Source organism: Cryptotermes secundus, unplaced genomic scaffold (assembly GCF_002891405.2).
Source record: "Cryptotermes secundus unplaced genomic scaffold, Csec_1.0 scaffold75, whole genome shotgun sequence".
In the NCBI taxonomy this organism is placed as follows: domain Eukaryota; kingdom Metazoa; phylum Arthropoda; class Insecta; order Blattodea; family Kalotermitidae; genus Cryptotermes; species Cryptotermes secundus.
This window is the reverse complement of record NW_019737390.1, coordinates 335,112-355,409: the sequence shown is the minus strand read 5'-3', so window position 1 is coordinate 355,409 and position 20,298 is coordinate 335,112. Positions and strand designations below refer to the sequence as shown.

Genomic DNA, 20,298 nt, shown 5'->3' with positions numbered 1-20,298 from the left:
TAATTATGAACCTCCGATTATGCAGTGACATAACAGTTCAGGCGCGTGTACATTACTTGTCACTTCCTTCATTAAATTGTTTTAAAAGTTTCAGTTACATTCTGTATAAGTAGAGTAACTCCACAACGGCCTTTAGTCTGAGTTTGCATCTAGGGAAGATAGCCTGCAGTAAGTACCGAAGTAGGCTAGTATTTGTTATTCTCTTTTCTGATTACTATTCATTCGTGTATATGTCAAACTGGCCGGTCACGGTAGCCGAGCGGTCTGAGGCATGTACTGTCTTCGATCGCTTGGAAACCGGGATCGTGGGTTCGAATCCCATTCAAGGCATGGATATTTAGTTTGTGTATGTGCGTTTTTCTTTGTTTGTATACAGGTAGAGGCCTTGCGACGAGCTGATCACCCGCCCAAGGAGTCCTACCGAATGTGTAAGATCTAGAAAAACCGAAGTAAACGGAGAAGTTCATGGAGGTAGGCCTAGGCCCACTGGGGCTGTAGTGCCAAGGGAAAAATAAAGACAAATTGTTATATTTTACTTTCTTATGATTAGTTAGTTATTTATTAGAGAGGGTGGGTTTCCCCATACACTGAAACCTGTATTGGTCCATTGTGCTTCCCTCTATGATTTCTACCAGTCTCTATATCCTACCGGTACTGGTGCTTACCATCAGTCCCGCCCAGCCAGCGAGACCGGTTCTACTTAGCTGAGAGGTATCTATAATTCTTCCCCCATCTACCGGAGGTATTAGTGACTGCTGTTGGGCGGGAAATGTCCTTGAATTTAGCTCAGTGACCTCCTTAGGAGATATGAGGTTCTTTTACGTGCCGTAAAGCTACGACACGGGACCCACGGCTTAAAGTCCCTCCCGGAGGACTTGTTCCCTGAAGTTTTACGCCCTTAAAAATTCGACGACCTCCGCCGGGTATTTGAACCCGCGTACTACGAGTCAAGAGGTGGGAACGTTACCTCTAGACTACGGAGGCCGCTCTTTCTTATGATTACTCAGTAGTACAACTTCTTATAAAGTAAGAGTATAGCTATCCCTGTACCAGGCCGTGAAGGACCATAGGGTTGTGAGACGTTGAGGGTCCCACATTATCTAGACAATCGGTTCAAAAATGGCGGTAAGGTTGTCAGCCTTACGCGCCGGCCGCGCTTTACGCCCCAGGAAAATTATTTAATTAATTCCTGCTACTGTTAGAGGCTGAGTCGACTTAGGGCCATAGTGCGACTTGAAGGATTAGGTCAGTTGAAAAAAATCCAATGACCTCATCGGGACTTGAACCCGCGACCTTCTGGCTTGTAGGATAGTGCCTCAACCAACTACGCCTACCTCCTAGCCATAACTCACTGATGACTGAATCTCAAATTGCTGCTGGGCCTCGCCAGCACAGTAAATGTTGTTTCCGAATCCCACGGGACTCATGACCGTACTTTAGTGTCTGACGGCTCTGGGAACATTCAGATTAACCATTATTGACAGACTGCTGGGCCTCGCCAGCACAGGGATCCTTGATTGCGCGTTCAGTCCAGGCCAGTCCAGTAAAGTTCTACTGAACCTAGCCAACACAGTTGCTTTTTGTGTTGAGCCCTGTTGGAACTCATGGCCTAATTTATGTTCGCTCTAAAAGCAATTATTTATTTGAAAATGGGAGTTGTTCATTGACTTAGCGTCCACTGTTTATCTTCCGACAAAATTGCAACACTTTTTACATTTTCATTGATGATAGGAGAGGTTCGGTTCTGAGTCTAGTTCAGTGCAGTCACATAAATTGCTTCGGTGCAATTCCAGCAAAGTCATTCTTGATTTAGGGCCCTCTCGGGCCCATGACCTAAGTTGTGTTCGTTCAGAGACCGTTTTTGTGTTTGGAAATTGGGTAATCTCTTCGCGGAGAGGAGGGTTGACCTTTCTGAGTAGGCGCCATATTTGTTTTGCGCGAGTGTACCCGTACACACACACACACACACACACACAGCAGCGTTCAAGTAACATTATTCGAAATCTATGGACACAATACACGCGTTGTCACTTTATTACAATGATTAATTCTAAAGCAGATACATAATGTGGCATATTTGCTCCATGCAAGAACAGTTGAGTCACAGAAACGGCCGTTTCTTAGTAATACACGCACGCAACAATCGAACGATCGGGATATGCAACCAGCTTTTAGGCAACAGCTCGGTAAACACACTTCCGTACAGGTGCAATGATATCACATCCGAACAGTGTTTAGCTATCACGTGACTAATGTTTTCCGTGTGGTCTGCGCTACGCAACAGTAGAACTGTGTTTTCTGCGTTGTTCGTGCGACGGCTATATAACACGAATACGCCTGCAGCTAAGAGGAGTCCAGGAGAGTTTTAGTTGAGTGCCGAGTTTCAGGGTGACTGAACAAGAAATAGCAAGAAGACTTCATAGTAATTTGAAGTGCCAGTTTCTGTGTTGAGAGACTTCGCCAGGAGACGACTAGTGGAAACTGAGACTCCTAGTGCGTGTGCAACTGTGAACTGTAAACTGTGTAAATCAGTAGTGGCGCTGTATTAATTGTAATTAAGAGAGAGTGTGTAATCGAAATGCCAATAAATTCAATCATCTGAACTGGAACAGGTTAATTTCGTCAGGCGTACCCCCCGACACATGTGACAATATACACAGGACAACTGACAAGGCAAACTTCTGCAGCAAGTATGCTCTCTCCACTCTACCTACGCTCACTTTTGCTTGAATAACCCTGAAAACTTCCTTTAAAATACAAGGTTACAACAAATGATTTATTCCATTTCAAAGCACTATAGTTTCACAAAGTATTATACATACAAGTATGACTGATACATGAAAAGAACCGCAAAATCGCCAAGTTTGCATTCTGATACACCAGTTGGCAGCACGAATGCAGTTCCTCACAAAATGGCGACGAAGCTGGAAAAGAGTTTCTCTGTGTTGGAAAATTCGAGATGTTCGTCTGTTATTGTAGTGCAGCGTGCATTCAGAGCAGAGTACAGAAATGAACCTCCATGTAAACAGAGCATTCTGCGGTGGTATCGGCAGTTTAAGGATACTGGTTGTCTGTGTAAAGGGAAAAACACGGAGCGACCAATATAGTGTTTTGAAATGGAATGAATCATTTGTAGTAACCCTGTATTTCTTGGCCGCTCCATAGCTCAAGCGGTTAGTCGCTGGCTTCCCATCGCGGCGGCCCGGTTTCGATTCCGGGTCTGGTCAAGTGAGATTTGTGATGGACAAAGTGGCATTGGAACAGGTTTTCTCCGAGTACTTCGGTTTCCCCTGCCAAATCTTTATTCCACCAACTGCTCCATAATCAACCTCACCTATCATCTGGGACTGGTACAATAGGCCAGAAGTGACCGCAGTACAAGGGACTTAGTCTCACCCCACTAGCATTAAATCAACATAAACCCTGTATTTACCCTTGTATGGAACCCTATTTTCCTACTCGTGTTCATCAACGAGTTTGTCAGTCTCTATATCTTGATAGTGTTGTCACCTAATTCGTCAGTTCCTGTGCTTTCCTAATTTGTCGGCTAACGTTATTCCGTATAATTAATCCTATTCGGAGGTCGTATCAAATAATGACCATCTAATTTTCAAGGTGAGCCATGAGATGGCTCTGGTATGCTGTTACCGTTTTACTTTGTTCCATTTGCGTCTAAAATATTCTCTCTTTCTGTGTCCAGGTGATCTGGTACTGCGGTCAGCTATTTCACCTCTGGCACGATGGTACCTATTACCTCGAACCTGCAGCATCGCTTGCGGAGCCATTTTAAAAATTGTTTCCGAATCTCTCTTGTTGGTGTCGCCATTGTCTCTCATTTCCCGATGCTTCTTTTTTCTTCTCGTTTGAGAACCTCTCTTTAGGCTATAATTCTCCCAGGTCTGAGGTCCCTCGAGTTAGTATGAAGATTCTACTTCGTAGAAACCGCTACCCCTGGGGGAGGGGGGTCATAACCTGTCAGGTATTCACTTCCTGATGAGGTATGGATATAATTATCTATGGTCTAAATTGTTTGCTCTCTCTATCTGTGTCCGTTATATTAATTGGCCAGGACGGTTTTCCATGCTAACTGTCCTCCTGTACTTAGAAGCTCGCCTATCCACGTGCCAATTCTTCTGTCTCTTTTCCTATATATTGTCACGTGTTCGGAATCAAGGAGTCACTTCCATAGTAACGCTAGAACAGACCGTTGCATAGGTAGCGACAATAGCCGTATTGTAGCCCCAACAGTTGGCCGTTGCGTAGGTATTGGAGTATCAACAAAGCGTATCCCTGGTGATAGAAAACAGAGGGTCGTTTGCATAGCAACGGCCGAGGTTATAAAAAGGGGTTGAATGACTGACCGTCAGTTGCAATGTAACTCTGACTGACTCGCCGAGACAGTCTCAGGATAGACGCCAAGAGATACAGAAGTCAGTCTTCAGGAAGCTGCCGCTGAAGATAGTTGAGATCTAGTGGCCATACAAAACGGTTGGAAGGAAGCCGCCGCGGAATACAGTAAAGGTGACAATTGTACGGTGAATAAGTGTGAGTGTCCAATAAAGATTCGCTGAATCCGAGACCCACGTGAATTTATTTGTCGCGCCACATACACAACACGTGACAATACTTTCTCCTTCTCTTTAGGATATGATTGCCTATATGTCGACCGCCTCTATTGTCTAGTAGTCAGAGTTCCTGGCCACATATCCAAGGGTCCCGGGTTCGATTACCGGCGCTACCAGGAACGGAGTTCACTCAGCCTCGTGAGGATAACTGAGGAGCTATTTCAAGGAAATAGAGGCTCTGGACTAGAAAACCGAAATTAACGGCCGTGGGGATCCATTGTGCTGACCACGTGACACCCTCTATCCGACAAGCGGCGGTCACTTAGTTGGTATAGTTCGCATGCGAACTACAGGCCATGGAGTTTGTTTGTTGAAGTTGTTGCCTATCTGTCCTTATAATGTGCGGGGTTCTTTCTTTCCTTCTAGACAAATTCGGTTCCTCATTAAATTATTTTTCTTCGGCGATCAGCGTTCTGGCGACTGGTAGAATATCAAAGGGGGACGTACAATAGATAGTATTAGTTGCGGTAAATGGGGAAACCCACCCCCTCCAATAATAATAATAATAATAATAATAATAATAATAATAATAATAATAATAATAACTATCCCTGTGAATGTGGCAGAAGCTAGGTAGGAGAAATAGGCAGACCTCTAGCATTGCGGCCTGGCGAACATAGACACAATCTCAAAGAGAGTTTTCTAGAAAAATCAAAATTAGCCCAACAAGTCTCTGAAGAGATTCATAGGGACGCTGGGAGAAAGCTGGGATTTGGAAATTGAAAGCAACGGCAGGTACCGAAAGAACAAGGAATCAGTCCATATGGCATTCTTAACCAATCCAATCAGCCAAACCACTTTGGACATTTCTCTTGTCTGGATCCCCCTCATCAGCAATGAAGTTTTTAATTCGCAAAGGAGATTGTATGACGTGACAGATTCTTCTTGGCTTTCCATAAGGTTTCAGCCTTGAGAGTTCAGGTTTTACTCCGCAGATGGCGCCAGCAGCAGACACTACATATCTTCATAATTTCTTTCCCCATTTCCTTGCAATTGTGCTCATGTACTTGGTTTTGTTGTCTGGGTTTGTAGCACAAATTTCTACCTAATTTGTATCCTAGTTCAACGCATTACAATTTCTATTACATTCTTAATTCTATACGCAGCCGGTAGGACTCCTTGGACGAGTGATCTGACCGTCGCAAGGACGCTGCCTACACACAGAATAAACGCACATATACATCCATGCCTCGAGCGGGATTCGATCCCACGATCTCAACTTTCGAGCGAGCGAAGACATTAGACCGCGCGGGGACCGTGAGCGGCCATCAAGTGCACACACACTTTCTTCTTTGGGGATCGTGCTTTTCTTAATGGCTTTTGCGCCTGGCATTCTGCATCCATCTAAAAACTGAATGAGCGACTCTTCTTTCTTTTTGGTGTCTCCCTGCAATGAATTACGTAATTCTGTCTGGTACCTTATCACTAGAACCTTCCACCAGTTCTGATTTTAAAATTTCATAAGTGACATTTTTATGTACCAATGTTTTCCATTAGCGAACTGCGGTGCTTCCCCGGTTAATTTAGTCTTCAGAATATTAACTGTGTGATTATCGAAGCAATCTCCATTACAAAACAGAAAACAGTACCCTTGATAGTCACCATCGTAAAATTCTCAGACTCAACAAGAAATAAATTCGTTGAGGGGAGACTTTTGAAGCTTATTTAAGCATTCTTCTTGTTGTGTTGCAGAACAGCTCGTGGTCAACATGGCTTCCATTTACAATATGGTTGCCGATGTCTACACAACAGTTCTTCATCACTCAGGTAAGTCAGCAACAGAGTGCCACTGATCTCGAGTTCACCTCATGAGCGTAAAGGCAAGTTTGATTTAATTTCAGAGCTATTGGTTCTGTGTGAATGTTTTTTCGGAGTATGATCAGACAGCCGGAATTGTCTGCAGTCTAGCCACAGTTTCCAGATGTTTGAAATATCTGTGCTGTGTCCAATATAAGTAGTGTTTCCCGCTTCCGAGCCGCAGTGGGTTGCCGCCGACTAACAGCATGAGCAGTGGTACTGTAGAAGACAATACTGAAGGAAGACATTACATACTGACATTTTTTTACCTGCTTTGGGGTGAGACAGTCGACTGGTGCGTCGGCCACTAACTAGCCTATTGTACCAGCCCCGAATGGAGCAGTCTGTGGAATGACAATTGGCAGGAGAAACCGAAGTACTCGAAGAAGACCTGCCTCAGCGCCACTTTGTCCATCATAGACCCCAAATAACTTGACCAGGATTCGAATTCTGGCCACAGCGGGGGAAAGCCGGCGACTAACTGTCTGAGTTATGGCACGGCCTGTACATAGCGACATTGACAGTGATGTGCAGATGTGAGGTGTAGTAACATGGGAGGAGTGAAGGTGGACTGAGTGTGGGTGAAATAGATAAGCAAATTTAGCAGGAGAATTGTTGGGGCGGAACCATATGAAACCCACAGGCGTAAAAGGTATATATGTTTTTATCTTTCTTTTAAAATTCGATATTCTTTTGTTATTTTTCTGGCTTCAATATAGGCCGTCTCACGAATTTACATATAAAATATCTTCTTGTTTTTTTTTGTGTTAATCTTTGGAGGTAAAGACAGCTGTGCTGACAATTTTATAATGGGGCTGCCTGAGGAACATAATCGGATGTGTGTCCTTTAAAGTAAAGATTTAGCATATTGGCGTAGCATGATGTACCCCAAAATTTATCTTCTAAATTAAGAAGCCTTTTGGGACGAATGTCAACCAAAGAGAACAGAAAATTGTTTGAATATACCAGACATTTTGAATAATATTCTATCTTGCGACCCCTCTCATTGAGACTAGGATATGGACCCTTGTATGGAACACGCCAGCATGTACACGACACAGCTTAGCAGTCTGCCTGACTTGCAACCTCGAAGAAAAGGAAAACACATGAGTAGAAAAGAAATATGTTTGCGCCCCAAATCTAGACAACAGCATATTCCACTGCTGGAAATATAAACCAAGCTCTTCAATCCGCAAGGGTGTGATATTGTTGTTTCTCGTGTTATGCAGACCACAGGAGTGACGAATGGTTCCTGATGGGTTCACCTTGGCCTGTGCTCTTTATCGGAATTTCATACCTGTATTTCGTGAAGAGCCTTGGTCCCTGCTTGATGAAGAACAGACCTGCCTTCAACCTGGACCGAACCATTCGGATGTATAATCTAGTGCAAATAATCCTGTGCGCCTTTCTGTTCAAAATGGTGAGTTATAATTGTGTAATATTTTTAAAAATTAATGTTCATGATCTTGCCAATAACAAAGCGGCCTTGAATCTCAGGCCTCTACGAAACCAAGGTTTAGGTTTGCAACCCGCCTGTGTTTCTATTCAATGTATTTTCTAGTGGAGAGCCGATCTTCCATCCGAGGTCTTCTACAAAAACTCAATGAATTTTCGGTTTAGAAATAATTCTCATCGGAGCAGGTCACACGGCAGCATAATTCTACTAATAAATAGTAACACTCTTCCTTAACTGAGTGCCTGATAACAAAATAATAATAATCCAATTTAACTCAATTCGATTGTTATTTATGTCTTGTGCTTTCTGTTCCTTCTACATTGCAACACACTTTATTTCAGATGATACAAAACTGACATACAGCTCACTAAATGTCAGTTAAAATATCTTTAACTACCATCAAAATATATTTTATGTCTACCTGCAGGTTTCTGCCTCATAGGGCTAACTTCGGGCAAAACATTCTGATGGAACCTACTGTACTGTGCTCGCTTTTGTCAATACTTGTTGATGTACGTCGTAATTATGCTCAGTTTGGTGTTTTAAGGATGTCCTTTCTCTTAGTATTGCAGCTTCTCTTTGAAGTGTGTAATATATGTTTTTTAGTGTAAAACTGTCTCTAATTCTTGGACTGTGCTACCCTTGGATGTCTAAGTGTTGTATTTTTTACACTTTATGTGTGCCGCTCCACTGGTCGCGTGTACCTTGTACTGAATTTGTATTCCTTCAATTGATTTGATGTGGTTGTTCTCGCTTAAATATCTTTCAGGGTGACTTGTGTACTGTTACCTACCTTAAAGTTCATGTACTCTTTGGAATATAGGATTGTGTGTTTCGTGTGTGTAACCTTCATATGTAAGTTGTTCATGCTAATTTTGTAAATGTGTCTGCCTTTCCTTCCCGTCCTTATGACGTCAATGGTGTTTGCTATTGTTCCATATGTACGAGTATGTCCGTGTATAACATATGATTTGAATATCCAGATTTATTATCATTACTTCTGATGGCGTGAATATATCAAACACTGAACGTTCTTCCTGTTTCGCCAATTATTTCAATGGGCAGTTCAGGCGTTCCACCTGATATATGCGGATATCTGTCTGTAAGTGATGTTTCAATATATTGTTGATGATGTTTTGTGTGTGAAAGGCTACTCTAAGTTATATTTTTAAAGAAGTTTGGTTATTTGTGTTAGTCCTTTCTTGTAATATAAAAAAATGACCCATTTCTTGTGGTACTCGGCATCTTAGCGTATGTTTTCTTTTTTGTGTTCGTGGTATTGGTTTCTCAAGTAGGTTTCTTTTATATTCGTTTTTCTGTATCATATTTTATAGTCTTTTCCCGTTGGTTTGGTTTTTTGTTATTGGATGTGTGTAACCGATTTAGTAGACATTTAAGGCCTGACAGTTTACGTTCACATGGGTGGCAAGAACTGTTAGTTATTGTAATATCTGTCTTCGTAGGTTTCCTCTATATTGAAAATTCGAATTTGTTGCCTTTGCAGTTTGTTTTAAGTTCTTTCTCGGTAGTAAATTGTATGGATTGTTTGATGTCACTAAGTTCATTGTGTGTTTCTCTATGTTTGTTTTCTTTTGTTCATATATTGTACGTAATTATGTCATCTACATATCTATAATATGCGATTATTTGTTATATTTTTATAATTTGATATATATATATATATGTTAGTTTTTAATGTGTTACATAAATATTTCTGCTGTCGTCGATTAAATAATTAAATAAAATGAATTTTTGTACTATGCAACCTATTTTTTTCTGCAAAATTTGGACTGATTTTTTTCAAACTTTATCCTATAATTGCTCAGTATATATGATTGGCTATCTTATGCGGTAACTGCCTTCTAAAAGAAGTTATTAAAGGAAAGATAGAGGGGCGGATAGAAGTTACCAGAAGACGAGGAAGAAGACGTAAGAAGATGCTGGATAACCTTGGGGACAGAAGAGGATATTTTCATTTGAAGGAGAAAGCTCTAGATCGCATTAAGTGGAGGGACTGTTTTGGAAGAGACTGTGGACCTGTCGTCTTGACAGATTACTGATGAATGAGTGAATGAATATGATTGCCACAGGTGAAGTTGTACTTTGCTTAAGAGTATGAATATGGTTCGTTATTTTAAGAATTTATGCCTGATGAACTTATGATATTCTCCGCTTCCGTGTTATGCATGTTATAAGAGAGAAACATGACTTGTTGTTACCGGATACGAAACCTAGAGAAAGTAGCAGAAGAACTGAACAAGAATTCTACGCTGTTCGTACCTCTCCTAATATTGCTGGACTTACTGAAATTACAAAGGCAGTGATTGTGGAGATTCTGTCTTTTGGGATAGATCTTCATATTTTCTGGTGAAGTTCAACCGAAGTTTTAGAGGAACATCGCCTGCATCTTCATGGTTAAAGAGTAAGTGAAACAAGAAACCAGCATGGAGACAGTGTGTCAGCAACAGAGAATTTATTTCCTTATAGGTTTACTTAATTATGATATTTCTAACAGTGATTTCAATACCTCACTTTATAGAGTTATATCATTAAGTAACAGGAATATTGCTGAGAAGACAACTAGAAAGGAAGGAGAAGCGCACTATAGTAGTCTAATCTGAGATATTATCGAGAAATTTACTTTGACGGGGCTGAAGAACACCACGTCTAACCTAAGTCATGATTCTTGATTTCCATGCCAAGATTCGAACCTCAAACTTTCATAATACAAAGTAGTCCTATAACGCTGTAATACGTTAAGTGCTGAAGTACATACGTATAACGGTGTAATATACACAATGATATATTAGTTGAATTTCTGTATGTTGATGTAATGTATGAAATTTTGTGCTGTGCGCACTGTTCCCGCCAGTAGAGCGCGCGACTGTGCAAACTGTTTCGTCTGTGCCAGTGGGCCCTTCCGTGATTCAATGCGCGCCATCTTGAGAAATGTGTTCTTTCTTTCAGTTGTATGATCTGGAATGGGGAAGGAAGTACCGCATTTTCTGCGAGCCGCTAGATTATACCTCACCACGTGGATTGCACGTATGTATACAGCTTATTTTATCATCATCAATCATCATCATCATAATATTATTACGACTCTAGAGCCCTCTGTAGGGTCTTTGTCGCTTTTTTCAGTTTCCGGATCCTATACACAGTCGGTAGGACACCTTGGATGGTGGATCAGCCCGTCGCAAGACTTTTGCTTACACATAGAACAACACAAACACAGAATATACACACACAACATAAACATCCATGCCTGGAGTGGGATTCGAACCAGCGAGCCCAGGGCTCAAGCGAGAGAAGGCAGTCCATTCTTTAGACCGCGCTGTTACTGTGACCGGCACTCATTTCATGTAGCTACAACATTTGTTTTTATTCTTAGCTGACCAGTATCGAGGAAGCGGCGGAGCACGTACTTCACAGAAACATATAATTAAGTAGGCAACTCTTTTCCCAATTAGGCGGGCAGTTAACCATGTGATTCACTATTTAAATAAATAAACAAAAATAAATAAGTGATTTTAGTCCGCAAGCGAACTATACCGACGGAGCGACCGCCGCTTGTCGGCGAATTTTAATGCCAAATTTAGCGGATAGAGGGTGTCGCGTGGTCAGCGCAACGAATCCCAACGGTCGTCAATTTCGGTTTTCTAGACCGGAGCAGCTATTTCATTCAAATAGCTCCTCAATTATCACCACGAGGCTGAGTGGACCCCGTTCAAGACCCACTACTTCTCATAAAGAAATCTGGTACAGCCGGGAATCGAAACCGGACCTCTGGATCTGTAGCCAGGAACTCTGACAACTAGACCTAAGTAAATACAAAAGAAGCCATGTAAGCATTAATGGATTAGGCGTGTGGTTATGTATCCAGTTAACTAAATATTCGCCTGTAATCACCATTTACAGTATTGGTTTGGGCTCTCACAGCGGTGGTTATAAAGAGTTCTTTTCTGGGGCATAATGTCTTGTTACCCCTTGCAAGTCAACCATCGTTTTGGATGAATATGTCGCCTCCATCTTCGAAGTCGAGGATTAAGCCAACCAGGAAACTAACATGAAGCAAGCAGCTGGCAGAGATCCGTTGACTATCAACAGACCGCACGACGTTAATACCGCAGGAGGCAGGACACTTCAGTGTTCTTATTGATTGCATGTGCGATTTAACCTGAAGTTGGCCTGTGAATACATTTTTGTGTAGTTACTGCAACCCGCTCGTCAGAGAAGGCCTACTTTCGCAGTTCTGTAATTACTCATGCTATTTACAGTTATACTTTGAGCCATGGGATCGGAATTTCACCATCGTCTGAAGCCCTGAATAGCACCGATGGCGATTTCCTTATCTACTTCATAACTGCGCCTTTCATTTGTTGAATATTCGCTCTGAAATCACGCAATTGAACGAGGAAATTAGATGTTAAATAATTTCCCAGAATTTGATTCTTGTAACTCTGTAATTCTAGGTGTTCTTCGGGCTATCTTACATGCCTTAACAAGCGTTTACTTATAATACCAGAAGATTACATGGTGTAGAAATGTGGATGTACATATTCCAGCCGATTTGGTCTTTGGGCTGGTTCACTGCAAGAAACTATACAAAACATTTTAATTGTTGTGTCCCAGAAATTTAAGAGATAGATTCAGTGATGTTATAAATAAAATTGTTACTCAAATTTCATAATAATAAATACACATTTGAAATCATCATTAGAGGTTTACACGTCGGCGAGTGTTTGTTTTGAGGTATTCTGGATCACGTGATATACTCGTATATAGTCGTGTAGAGGAATACAGACTTTAAGGGGGAAAGCTCTCTGAATGTGTATGTGGATTTTGATGCTGACGACAACAAGGTCCTATGAAACCCAAAAGCCCTAAATTTGGAGGCATATGTGTGATCCCTATCAGTTTGCGAAGCTATGTAAATTCCTGGCATGTAGTCTCAAAGAAGTGTAGGCTTCACCCGAAGGATGTGGAGGCCTCGAATCAGCGCGAAGAAAACGGTTTGTAGACACGCTTGGAAAGTTAAGGGGCCCTTATCTCAGATATCAGATGAAACGTATAGTAGTTTATATTAAAAAAGGTATTTTTCTGGACCTTTTCATTGTTCTGTTTTTATTTAAAACACAATGTTTCGAAGACTGAATTCTGTCTCTGTCTTCAAGTGAAACCTAATTATTACTACCGTATTTACGCATGTATAGGCCGCACATTTTTTGCCAAAAATTCAAGAGGAAAACTGGGATGCGGCTTATATTCGAAATATTCGAAATCACACTTCATTTAAGAAAATTATATTCATAATTAGTAATACAGAGTGTTCTACTCCTGAAATAATATTCAAAGAAAATTATTTGTTCTATAATTTCTGTCTGAGAATTGTGCTGCGGCCTATACACGCACGCGGCCTATACATGCGTAAATACGGTATTTTGCAATCTACAATATTTCTATATTTTTTAATGCATTAGTGGAAAACAGTGGGAAAATTTTTGTGGGTTTTCGGTCGTAAGATAAATTGCAGTCTTATAAAAGCCGTTGCCAATAAATTAGTTGTTGTTGTTGTTGTTTCTGCATTTGGTATTTGTTCTTATTCCACGTGGAAAAGCTGTTAGTCGTCTAAGTAAGTAAACAGCCACACACGTTAGTTTGTTAATTAATAAAGTAAGTGCACAAGGAAACAACTACCGCAAATAGTGGCACAGCGAAAACTGTTGTCTGAAGTGAATAGTCATTTGCCCACGGATGTGCTTACGTAGCTAGTTCCAGAGTTAAGTAGTAAATACCCACAAGATTGTCCTTGTTTGAACTGCTCAAGGACTAGACGGTTTCAGCAGATATGTCATATCCGTTGCACCATTAAACAGCATGGAGAGGAACTTGTATTTCCGTTGAGTTTTTTGTCCTTGGCACTACAGCCCCAGTGGGCCTAGGCCTACCTCCATGAACTTCTCCGTTCACTTCGGTTTTTCTAGATCTTACACATTCAGTAGGACTCCTTGGGCGGGTAAACAGAAAAACGCACCCACACAAACTAAATATCCATGCACTAAGTGGGATTCGAACCCACGATCCCGGTTTCCAAGTGAGCGAAGACAGTACATGCCATTTCAGTGGAGTTATTACATGTTAATTCTCATTTCGTATGTTCTCTTTTAGGCGGCCAAGTTGATGTATATGTACTTCTTACTGAAAGTCTTCGATCTCTGTGACACGGTAAGTTTCGATCATTAACAATTACTTGTAGAAGATGAAACAAAATTATGGGTGGGAATCGTACATTTCCAGTTATTTGATATTTCCTAATTGTTTCTTTTAACATAAACTTACTCAAAACGCGAGGTCCATTTTAATTTTAATAATATAATATAATATTATATATTTATATTGATTCAACGTTTCATACCCATTCTCACCCTCTTTAGTCGTGTGATAGCCCTGGTCGAGTAACTAATAATATTCTCGGTCACAATTTGGGGCTTATTATCTCATCCGACTCACTCACTCATGGAGCTGAGCCCTTCTTGAGAAGCCGCCAATTGTGCAGCTACTGAAGAACGTCTCAACATTTTACTGAAAACCAAAGGTTCATTAACGTGTTCACAAGAGCCCTCCACTGGCCCCTATCCTGAGCCAGATCAATCCTACCAATATCATCCTATCCTATCTATCTAAGATCTATTTTAATATTGTCCTCCCATCTACTCCTTGCTCTTCCCAGTGGTTTCTTTCTTCCTGGTTTTCCCACCAATAGCCAATATGCAATCCTCTTCTCCCCATTCATGCTACATTCCCTGCCCATCTCATCATCCTTGACTTGATCATTCTAATTATACTTGGAGAAGAATACAAATTATGAAGCTCCTCATTATGCAGTTTTCTCCAACCTCCTGTCACTTCATCTCTCTTCGGTCCAAATATTCTTCTCAGAACTCTGTTCTCAAACACCCTCAGTCTACGTTTCTCCCTTAATGTCAGAGACAAAGTTTCACACCCATACAGAACCACAGGCAGAGTTATAGTTTTGTATATTCTAATTTTTATGTTTTTAGACTGCAGATGAGAAGACAAAAGGTTCTGGAATGAATGTTGGAGTTTTACTTAGCTCAAGTCGTCATGTTCGGAGCAGCCTTCCTTACATGAAAATTGCCTTCTCAGAATCATACCGGTGCACTTCACACTTCTAGTAACAATTATCTCACGAAAGAAACGACATCCTACAATAAGTGGTCCCAAATCTCTGTTACAGGTGTTTTTCGTCTTACGGAAGAAAAGCAACCAAGTGACTTTTCTGCACGTGTATCACCATATCATGATGCTGTTCACTGTGTGGGCTGCAACGAAATTCGTACCAGGTAGAGTGGAACCTGTCTGTCTACGTTGTTCAATTAAAACGCGGCCAACTCGCGAATTTGGTGCCCAACCTACCCTGTCTCTATCTCCTTTTTCCTAAATTCTAAGACAGTCGGTAAAACGTGATGGACGGGGGATCAACCTGTCGCAAGGCCGCTACCTAAATAAACATAGAATATACTCTGACCGACAACCATGCCATGAGAGGGATTCGAACCCACGATCCCGCTGTTCGAGCCTTAAATCGTGCGGCTACTGTGGTCGGTGCCGAAGCTGCTACATACTAAAATATCTGTCGTGATTTCTGTTAGCATTTTGATCGTCACCTTTCCTCCTGAATAACAGATCAGTGGATCTAAAATGAATATGAAAGAGATATTTATGCTTGTACTTTGTAATTTCCAGTCGAAAGCAGAAACTGCAGTGTGGTCATTTGAATAACAATATAATTCACCGCTGGATGTCTGTTAAATATGCAACTGAATATATTGTTTGTTTTCTTTCTGAGGATTTCCAAATTCTGAATCTTTCGCTTACATGAATATTCACCCATGTTAATCTACTCTATCATTTTAGCCGCAACTCACAGTGTTTCAATATTACTGATCATTTACCAGTTGAGAAAGATGGGCTGAAATGTACCACAGTAAAATATGTTCACCATGGTCCGCCAGATACTGTCGGGTAGAGATGGCTTCGGTTCCTTGTAGATTCATTTAAGGTCTTCAGAAGTGGAGAGCACTTCTGCGGGGACAACAACTGTAACGGGAGCAGTTCCCATCTCGTAAGCAGAGAGAACATGTTTTTTGATATGCGGTCTAGTGGTCATATTTCCTGGCTACAGATCCAGAGGTCCGGGTTCGATTTCCGGTGCTACCGGAATTTCTGAGAGGTAGTGGGTCTGGAACGGGGGTCCACTCAAACTCCTGAGGATAATTGAGTAGCTATTTCAAGGAAATAGGGGCTCCGGTCCAGAAAACCGAAATTAATGGCCGTGGGGATCCGTCGCGCTGAACACGCGACACCCTCTATCCGCTAAAATTGGTACTAACTTCGCCGAGGAGCGGTGGTTTTTCGGTCGGTAAAGTTCGCTTGCGGACTGTAGGCCACGGAGTATTTTTGTATATCCACGTAGTGCGTGTGTCTAACAAAACATGAAGCAACTGTAGCATGACTGAGGAGCCGGGAAATCGTAGTCGAGATGGCTTCTGGCTACGGGCTGGATGGCCGAGTGGTCGGAGTTCGAGTCCTATAGAGTCAAGGATTATTTCTTCTTCACGTCGCCCAAACCGACACTGTGGCCTAGCCAGTCTCTTATCCTATTGGTACCGGGGCTCTTTCCCCGGGTGTAAAGCGGCCAGGGCGTGAAGATCACCACACCTCCAACTAGTGCCGAGGTCCAGAAAACGTTAATCTATACATCCACTCCCTCATAAGTCTTCATAGCACAGTGCTTAACTAAGTAAACACAGGGACAACTTTACCTGTTATTGGAGTAAAGTAAAATGGGGAAAATTGGGGGACCAGTTGGATCTGAAGCAGTAAGCGTAATAGAAACTGGTTGAGTGCAGGATGAAATAATCGAACGAAGGCAGGAAAGGGGCAAGGGTCTTCAAGCTTTGAAATAATCACCGTATATCCACATTTGCAATCCAAATCAACGTATGCCTCCTGGTTAGAAATTCAGGAATTGGATTGTACTTACCAAATTAAAAAAAATATTATCTTGAGATAGCAAATAGAAAGAAACACGTGAAGTAGTATCATTCAGTTACAGTAGACTCTCCTTCTTCGTTTATCGCCAGCCAAAACACGACGTGAGACTAAGCCAACTGTTCTACCGGAGAACTGAGTAGCCGCACCACACCAGAGGACGGGAAGCACTTGATAAAAGTTCATCTTCAAAAGAACATCTCTTTGCTCCCAGACAAACATCCTACCCTGCATTTTCCATTAACCTCGCCCAACCCTGTTACCCTACATATCTACTCATAATATATCGTAGAGATAACTTAGAGCTATTCAGCCCCAGTATTAATTGGGTGACCTGTCACGTGTTTTATGGAAATTCATTTTCCTAACATCAATGAATCTACCTTCAGAAGCCCTCAGAACGATATTCCTACGTTTCTCAGTGCTTCCAGTTGTCCATTTCAGCACAACAAATTTTTTTTTTTTTTTTTTTTAATCAGAAATCAGAATTTCATTCTATAAGCTAATGGTCTGTTTGGTTCGGTGTCTTGATGAGGAGTCGTCCAGCGACGGATCCTCGGTACCTTACATCAGGTCAATTGGCCAGTTTCTTTTTAGTCGTCTGTTGACTACTCTCGCCCGTAGCGCCATTATGAGTGGATTTGTATGTGTTTCGATTTTGGTGTGGTGTCTGGTGCTTTTTCGTTTGATGACATCTTGAACAGTTGATATTCCGAGATCGGTGTGGAGTGTGGCATTGGAGACGTACCATGGTGCGTTTGTTATCATTCTCAAGATCTTGGACTGGCTTCTTTGGATTATTGTTATATTTGATTTGCTGGAGCATCCCCATAGCTCCAGGCCATACGTCCAAATAGGTATAATAATGGTCTTGTAAATCAGAATTTTGTTAGCTATTGATAGTTTTGATTTTTTGCCTATTAGCCAATTTAGTTTTTTGACGGTTAAGTCAACTTGTTGACGCTTCTTGGTTATGTGTTGCTTCCACGTAAGTTTGTTGTCCATTGTCATTCCGAGATATTTCACCTCTGTTTTTCGTGGTATTTGCTGATTGTTGATGTATACATCAGGAGTTAGACCTACAACAAAATTGCAGCAACAATTCGCTTAGTAATATTTTTTGCAGACAAAACCAAAATTAATGTTTATTAGATAGCAAGTCATTGGATTCCTTTCACTTAAAATCAAGCATATGCTTCCTTAATAAAGGAAATTAAATTTCGTCTATGCAGCACTCTTCAATTACAAGAATTGGCTCATGGGTAGACAATACCATGGAAAAAAACACACGCAAGGTGTTAGTATATCTAAAACTTACATGGAAGACCCAAAATTTACGTGGGGTAGTGGTGGGATTTGTGACCTTAATGATGTTGCAGGAGGCCATGAAGAACCAATGACATATGTCAACTATTTTGATATTATAATCTGTCATGAGACATTGCTATGATACTTGGAATCTTTCAGTGTTACCTCTTCATGATAGACTTTTCGATGTTACAGACAGCCAGCCTAAATGCTGGGATATATGTGTTGTTCAGAAGTTATAATCGACCAAGCGACAGTGATGATACATCTCAAATTTTCTTGCTAGAGGCTTCCGGAACAACACTGGGATATATTAATTCCTTAGATATTACAGACGACAATGGCTGAATTTCGGTCTTCTGAAATATTTCAGTATTATAGACTACCAGGTGACATTCTTGGTGTTCTGATCTGGTTCAATGTTTTTTTTATTGCCAGTGGGGTGGGACTAAGTCCCTTGTACTGCGGTCACTTCTGGCCTATTGTACTAGCCCCAGATGATAGGTGAGGGTGATTGTGGAGCAATTGGTGGAATGAAGATTGGCAGGGGAAACCGAAGTTCTCGGAGAAAACCTGCCCCAGCGCCACTTTGTCCACCACAAATCCCACTTGACCAGACGCGGGATCGAACCCGTGCCGCAGCGGTGGGAAGCCAGCGACTAACCGCTTGAGCTATGGTGCGGCATTGGTTCAATGTTACAGGCGAAAATGCGATACATGTCAATTTTACAAGCGTCCCTCTGATAGTGATGTATCTTAAACTTTCGATGTTACAGGCGGGCACGGAGAGATGGTGGTATATGTGAACTCTTTCGTCCACGTTGTAATGTATTCCTACTACTTCATGACATCAATGTGGCCTCAGTACAGGAATAACCTTTGGTGGAAGAAATATATCACCCAACTTCAAATGGTAAACAATACAGATATTAACTCAATTCATTTCAGTTGTCTTTTGCCATCTGTTACTACGTTTAAATGTAGACTTCATATTGTGACATGTAGATCCGTTGTTAGGCGAGGCCCGCAACACACACGCGGCCAAAAATATTGAGTAGTTTTACCATTGTGTCCGCTGTAACGTCACGAAACAAAGGGTAGCGGTCACGTGACGAATTTTCTGTGGGTCTGTGCCGAGAATTTTGCTAGGCAGCAGCCAGAGCACCAATGGACTGGCCGGGTAGCAATCACGCGACATGTGTTTTCTATGCAAAAATGATGCAGTGTTGAGTGGTGCATATGAGATTGTGTTGTATGACCTTCCATCTCTATTTACCTATTCCGTCTTCTTTCTAACCCGCTTGATTTAATGTTCTGCTCTCTCTCTCTCTCCGGATTTTCTCTTCGAGTTCGAGCTTTCCGATACGTTTTTTGTTCGTATTTACTTTAATATCTCCATATTGAAATGTAATATTTGATTCCAGATAATCATCATATTGCATATCCTTACAAACGGCCTTTAGTAATGTATTTTTTGTTTCATTTCAGATTCAGTTTGTGTTTATTGGACTTCATGCCTATTCTGCATTACTCATTAAAGACTGTATCTACTCAAGAATAATGGCCACGGTAACAGGCACTCAAAGTTTACTTGTTTTTATTATGTTTTACAATTTTTATAGGAAATCATATTTAAGGAGAAAGGTTATGTGATGGCTTTTCCTTGCAACTTTGTCCTTTTCATGGAATAATAAACATTTTGCTCTATCTGACACCTAAATTTAAAGTTTTTCTGAATTTCAAGTGGAAAAAATTTAATACGTACTGTTGAATCCTGTTTTATTACTATCATTTTTACCCGTAATAATACAGTTCCATCAACAATGCAACTATGTTTAGTCTTTCCTTTTCACTTTCCCTTTTACAACATATTTCGGCCCCAACCGGCCATCATCAGGTATCATAATTTGCCAAAGCTCTTATACTCTATTGAATGTGACTCATTTACTTCATACGTAACTGCAATATTTCATGATTTAAAATGCTGTAAACGCAATCTAGCTAACATTAACTAGATTACCATACGCTGTAATTTAC

General features: G+C 41.2%; 1 protein-coding gene across 1 annotated transcript; it reads left to right on the top strand.

The window, feature by feature from the left end:
• The first annotated feature begins 441 nt into the window (after positions 1 to 441).
• Positions 442 to 19,981, top strand: LOC111870250 (elongation of very long chain fatty acids protein AAEL008004). Its single transcript, XM_023862368.1, has 8 exons — positions 442 to 471; positions 6,318 to 6,392; positions 7,652 to 7,842; positions 10,846 to 10,923; positions 14,047 to 14,103; positions 15,137 to 15,242; positions 19,038 to 19,174; positions 19,750 to 19,981. Exons 2-8 carry the CDS (start codon positions 6,335 to 6,337, stop codon positions 19,912 to 19,914), a joined length of 792 nt encoding a protein of 263 aa, XP_023718136.1. The 5' UTR covers positions 442 to 471; positions 6,318 to 6,334; the 3' UTR covers positions 19,915 to 19,981.
• The last annotated feature ends 317 nt before the right edge of the window (positions 19,982 to 20,298 follow it).